At 40.9% G+C, this 6,000-nt stretch overlaps 1 protein-coding gene and 1 long non-coding RNA gene across 2 annotated transcripts in view; one reads left to right on the forward strand and one right to left on the reverse strand.

Moving 5' to 3' along the window:
* The window catches only part of KIF25 (kinesin family member 25), a 91,201-nt gene extending 85,503 nt beyond the window's left edge, over positions 1-5,698 (forward strand). Inside the window, exons 11-13 of the mRNA XM_043963678.1 lie at positions 2,530-2,724; positions 3,348-3,503; positions 5,541-5,698. Coding sequence (XP_043819613.1) covers positions 2,530-2,724; positions 3,348-3,503; positions 5,541-5,698 — 509 coding nt within the window. The remainder of the gene's footprint in view (positions 1-2,529; positions 2,725-3,347; positions 3,504-5,540) is intronic.
* Positions 112-3,557, reverse strand: LOC122726144. The gene is made up of 3 exons (XR_006352778.1): positions 3,485-3,557; positions 1,945-2,025; positions 112-147 (listed from the first exon to the last, which is right to left on the reverse strand). It is a non-coding gene; the product is annotated as an uncharacterized LOC122726144 (long non-coding RNA).
* Positions 5,699-6,000: the final 302 nt, after the last annotated feature.

Genomic DNA, 6,000 nt, shown 5'->3' on the forward strand with positions numbered 1-6,000 from the left:
TAAAAAAAAAAAAAGTCTTTGCAAGTTTCTCCAAAACCACTCCCTTCATCATTTCTTACAGAACAATGGTATTCCATTACATTCACATACCATAATTTGTTCAGCAATTCCCCAGTTGATTGGTATCCCTTGATTTTTCTTTCTTTGCTACCACAAAAAAAAAAAAGCTGCTATAAGTATCTTTGCATTTTTGGTATGGATTACTAAATTTCCCTGACACCAAACCTAAACCTGCTTCTCTGCAACATCCATCCATGATTCCTAGCTCTGTTCTCAAAGGCCAAGAACAAATCTGTAACGATTGGAATGACGCCACCTGCTGGAGACTTACTGTAGAAAATCTCCGCCATGAGGTGACGGTCTCTGAGGGCAAGACCAGGAGTCTTTTCTTTGGTGTCAGGAAGTGGCGTTTGCTTGTGGGAGGAGGAAGGGGGAGCCAGGCGCTCTGACTCTCTCTCTCTCTCTCTCCTGAGGACTCTGGTGGAGAAGGGAGCTAGAAATATGCTCTCCCTTTAATAGACAGAAGAATCTAGGCCTTTCTCTCTCTCTTTACCAAATTCTTATTCTCCTTAATAAATGCTTAAAAGTCTAACTCTTGCTAAAGCTTATAACTTATTGGCGACCACTCATTAGATATTTTAGACAGTACAGCTAGAATTTTAGCCTTACAAATCTAATCTCTCTTCCACATAACAGCCTCTTTCTTACACTCTGGCTCTCAATCTTCCCTTAACCACAGCACTGAAACTTCTCTGGAAAGTGGTCACCATTGACCTCTTAGTCATCAAATCCAGTGGTCTTTTCTCAGCCCACATCCTTAACTTCCACAGCATTCGGTGCTATTAGCCACCACCTTCTTGGCTTCCTCAAGACTCTTCTTCTGCTTCTCTGTCCCCTTTACCGACTGTCCTCCCTAAATGTACAAAATCTACTATCCTAATATATCACTCTCCTGCTCAAGAAGCTTCCTTGGAGGGGCAGCTAGGTGGCACAGTGGATAGAGCACCGGCCCTGTAGTCAGGAGTACCTGAGTTCAAATCCAGCCTCAGACACTTAACACTTACTAGCTGTGTGACCCTGGGCAAGTCACTTAACCCCAATTGCCTCACTAAAAAAAAAAAAAAGCAAAGAAGCTTCCTTGGCTTTCTATTGTCTCCGGGATAAAATACTGTCTTCCTGCTTTAGCATTTACCACCTTTCACAACCTGGATCCATCCTTTCTGTACAGATCGATTTCACATGAATTCCCTTCACAAAATTCTTCTTTCTATTTAAACTGGCCTACTTGCCAGGCACCATACACATTTCATCTCCCACCCTGCCCATGGAATAATCTTCCACCTCTTGGAATTCCTCACTTTTAAGGCTCCGCTTTAATGCCACCTCCTATGCAAGGCCTTGCCTGAAACTCCCCCAAAGAATGCTTTCCCTCCTCCCATACTCATTTACCTTGCATACATTTTATATAGACTTTAACGGCATAGATGATGGTGAGTGAAGGGGCCGTTCTTGTTTTTGTGTCCTTCGTTCTTTGCACAGGGTAAGTGCTTAATAATCGTTAAATTGACTTTAATTTAGTTGTTTGTAGAGAGGAGCAGGGCACACCCAACAGGTAATGAAATTGGGTGGCCTGTGAAAGGGCCAAAAACCTATGACTAAGCAAATGGGAGAAGGCCTGACAAAACCACTGCCAGAGACCAAGTTTTCCATTCAGAAGAAATGTTACTGGTAAGTGAAAAGTGCTGGTGTTGCTGAGGTTTCTTGTGGCTGTATTTATTTTTCCCTCCCCATGTATATATCTTTAATAAATACCCAAAATATTGCCACATTATTTATAGACTCTGAGATAGCTAAACAAATACTTGGAAATGAATTGTAATAACCTTGAAAAACTCAAAGAACATCATAGTTATTCATGTCAACAAACAACTATTAAGCACCTACCATGGTCTGGACCAGGGTTAGGCCCTAGAGTGGTCACCACCTTCAAGAACAGGACAAGAGGAAAAGGACTTCCACTGCAACCTAAGGAATTTAAGTTTGACATAAAAAGGGTTGAGGCTTGTTGCATTAGATTATCAAATTGGAATTTCCTTTTCTTGGGGCCTGTAAGCTTAGGATAGATTTTTTTTTCTGCCTAGAATAATTTTTCTGGTGTTAATGAAAGTGGAAACGTTTGCTCATACTGTAACTCAACCAGTCTGGAAAACATTGTTAATTTGTCTTGAGACAAGTATTGGCAATTAGAGATTAGTCTAACATCCAACAGACAAATGACGATCCCCTCTTCCTTTTTTTCCTTTTGGCATTATTGCCAAAAGAAACCACTAATTATCACTCTGCAGTTTTTTCCAGTCCATATATAAGTCATTAAGTGAATGGCAACAGTTTTTTAGACCCAAGAATATGCTGAAACCATTGGCCTCTGAGCTGAAGGTTCATCAGCAGCCCTTATGAAATGAGTTTGTATTTCCTCTGTCATCTTTTTTACCTCACAAAATTCCAGTGGTTTCCCCCCCACACTTACAGCAGATCAACAATCAAGTCAAAAGCTGTATAAAGAGATACTCTGTACCACTCCTCAGAAAGTAATGAAAGGTGAGAAGCCCAGCTTCTCTCCCCGAGGTCTTTCTCCAGCACCAATCCCCCTGGATCCCACAGAGCAACAGAAGCAAATCCAAACCAAGTTACAACTTGTGGACTTGGCTGGCAGTGAATGCATTGGTAAGTTGACTCTTCCAGAAGTGATAACCTTGGCATGATAGTGCTTTAACTTGAACCTAACTTGTCTGCAGAATAGAGAGCTTAGAAAAATGTGGGAAAGAACTAATACAACTTTGAGGCCGTGTACTTTAACATACTTTACAGATATGTGTGTGTGTTGCGCGCGCGCACACACACACACACATATATAAATGTGTGTGTATATGTATATAATTTTAAAATATTCATTACTTCCTAATGGGCCAACTATTTTTTCCTTTTTCTTTTCTTTTTACAATTGTAGTCTCCTCCTTAAGTCTAGAAATAATGTTTTGAAAAATAGAGCCCATATCATAAAGGCCTTGATTTTCAAAAGTTTTAGCTGCTGACTCTTTAGCTTCTTATAGAGCCAAAGTTAATGGAATGTTTTCATATACTTCCCATGTGAAACAACACTAAATAAAACTACATGGAAGAAGATCCTCATTGTGAAATCTTTTTTCTGTTTTTTTAAATATAGTTATTCAATTATGTTCCTTGTGGTTTTAGCAAAAAACAACAGAAAACAAAAAAGAAAAATAAACCCCAAAACCTAAATTCAAAAAGCAAGTAAGAATTTGAGTGTGACTTTGGTTTTGCTTTAGGTATGTCTGGAGTGACGGGGACAATCCTGAGGGAGACCTCCTTTATAAATCGAAGCTTAGCAGCCCTCGCTGATGTTCTAGGAGCCCTGTCAGAACACCGGGGTCACATTCCATACCGGAACAGCAAACTCACCCACCTACTCCAAGATTCCATTGGTAACTCTCTTTCCCCTTCCCCTGTTCTCCCATTTTCTTGTTCTATACCAGAAGATTCTGGAAGTACTCAGTATACTCTCTGCCTACTGCATAAGACCAAAGTCATATTTCATCATGTTTAGTGATGACACAATGAACGTGGTTCTACTTTCCCCCTTTGGAATGCTCTCCCCAATTCCATTAGGATCATTAGAATTGCAGAAGCTTAAAATCAATGTGAGATGCACAAATCTAGAGATATCTCCATTCCAAATGTTCACGTGGACTATTTGTGTCTGACCTGTGGTAGAGCCTTCCCAGCTCATATTGGTCTGATCAGCCACAGTCAGACATACTGTACCTTGACCCCAACATAGTAATGTCATTTTGGTCCTCTTTGAGAATGAAGGACAACAACCAACCAGGATCATGGATTTAGAGCTGGAAAGGGACCTTAGGGTGATCTAGTCTAACCCTCTTTATAGATGAAGAAACTGAGCCCCAGGGAGGTCAACTGTTTTGCCAACAGCCATACATTTAGTCTTTGATCCCAGGTCTTCTGACCCCCATTCAATTTTCTACCATACTAGTCTCTCTCCCTCCCTCTCCTCTCTTTCTCTGTCTCTCTCCCTCTCTCTTCTTTCTCCCCCCTGCCTCACCTTCCAATAAAAAATTTATCCATCAAATAAAGGGGGAGGGGAGGGAAATAAGTATGTATTAAATGTTTACTACGTGCCATATACTGTGCTAAGTGCTTTACAAATATTATTTGATTTGATCCTCACCACACCCCCAGGAGGTAGGTGCTATTGTGATTTCCATTTTAGACTTGAGGAAACTGAGGCAGACAGATTAAGTGACTAACCCAGGGCCACACAGCGAGTAAATGTCTGAGGCTAGATTTGAACATAGATCTTCCTGACTCTAGGACTAGGACTCTACCCACTGTACCACCTAGCCGCTTCTCATAACTCAGTGTTCAATTCCTCCATCAATCCTTCCCTCACTATACTTTTAATCTTCTCTTCCCTCAGCTCCTGTGCCCTGTACAATTTAGCACTAAGTTTTTAATCATCTTATATTGGTTACTACTTGTTTCATGTGTGGGTTTCTTGTACCCCAAAATGGATTGTAGGGACCTTAAAGAAAGAGACTGTGCCTTCTGCGTTGTCCATAGTGCTAGGCATATAATAGAAACTTAATGAACAGTTACTGATTGAATCACTCACCTGCAGGTAAGAAGGTTGAATCCTCCGCAGAGCATGAGGCACCATTCAGTGGCATCCTAAGCAACTGTTGACTACACTCTACCAAACTCACCCTATATGAGTTATACTCCTTCTCTTCTCTCTCTTCTTTTTCTCCTTCCCTCTTCCTTTTGATCTATCCTTTCCCCTTCTCCTTCTTTCTGCCTCTGCATACATTAGGCCTGCCCTCTGGAGTTGTATGCAAATACAGGGAATTGCTTTATAGAGAAGGGGGCATAGGGGAAGAAGATGCCCATCTCTTCTTCCCTGTGGTCCAGGAGATAGCTTCCATTAAAAGATACTCACATTCAAGGGTGAGGCTAAAAGAACGCCTAAAACAAAAGAGTGCATATGAAAGTGCTTTGAAGCTAAAAAACACTCTGAAACATAATAGGATTGTTGCTATCTTTCTCCTCATCATTATTATTAGCCATATTCTTCAAATGCTCAATGCAGGCTTATAGATAAAGGTCACTGGCTCACCAGCAGTGAAAAAAGATGGAAGATGGAGGAAGAAGTCAGATCTCTTCTTATTCTGCTTCCTTCTGGCTATCAGTCATCATTTTGGGTGCCTTGGTAAGGCCCTATGAGACAGCTGAGGGGTTGGCAGAGGGGGAGCGGAACAGATACAGAGGGTTTTCTGTAGAATTCATTATGTTGCTGACCCAGAAGGTGGAAGGAAAAGTGAAGAATCAGAAAGTTGGCAACAGCTCCCACTGTGCTGTATTTTTTTATTTAGATAAGCAATTATTTTCTCCCTCTATGTGTGTCTGTGTGTATATTTATTTGTTTTGCTTTTTCTTATTAAAAGGGGGTGATGCGAAGTTATTGGTGATGCTCTGTGTGTCCCCTTGCCAGAAGTATTTGGCAGAAACATTGCAGTCCCTGGGGTTTGGAAGCCGAGCACGGCAAGTTCAGAAAGTCCAAGCCAAGAGAAGAAATCTGCTTGTGTCAGGCAAATCCAAATGAGAGAGAAGATTCTAGCGGATTAAAAATATTAATGAGTTCCTCATCCTGAAATGTATCTTCTTGTCAGAGAGCCATGGTTTAAAGTGTAAGCTGCCAGAAAAAAATAAACTCTTTTCATTTGGACTTCATAAACATGGTTTCATTCCAAGAGAGGAGTGATAAACATTGACAAGAGCTCCCAAACAGTATCAGTAACAAATCATCAAAGAAGCCGTTAGCTTCAGGATTTGAGGTGGTGGTAGAGGGAGAAGGCTAAATGAAATATCTTATCGACTGATCTTTTTTTCTAGAACACCATGGGG

The sequence above is a fragment of the Dromiciops gliroides genome, chromosome 4, assembly GCF_019393635.1.
Source record: "Dromiciops gliroides isolate mDroGli1 chromosome 4, mDroGli1.pri, whole genome shotgun sequence".
Taxonomy (NCBI): domain Eukaryota; kingdom Metazoa; phylum Chordata; class Mammalia; order Microbiotheria; family Microbiotheriidae; genus Dromiciops; species Dromiciops gliroides.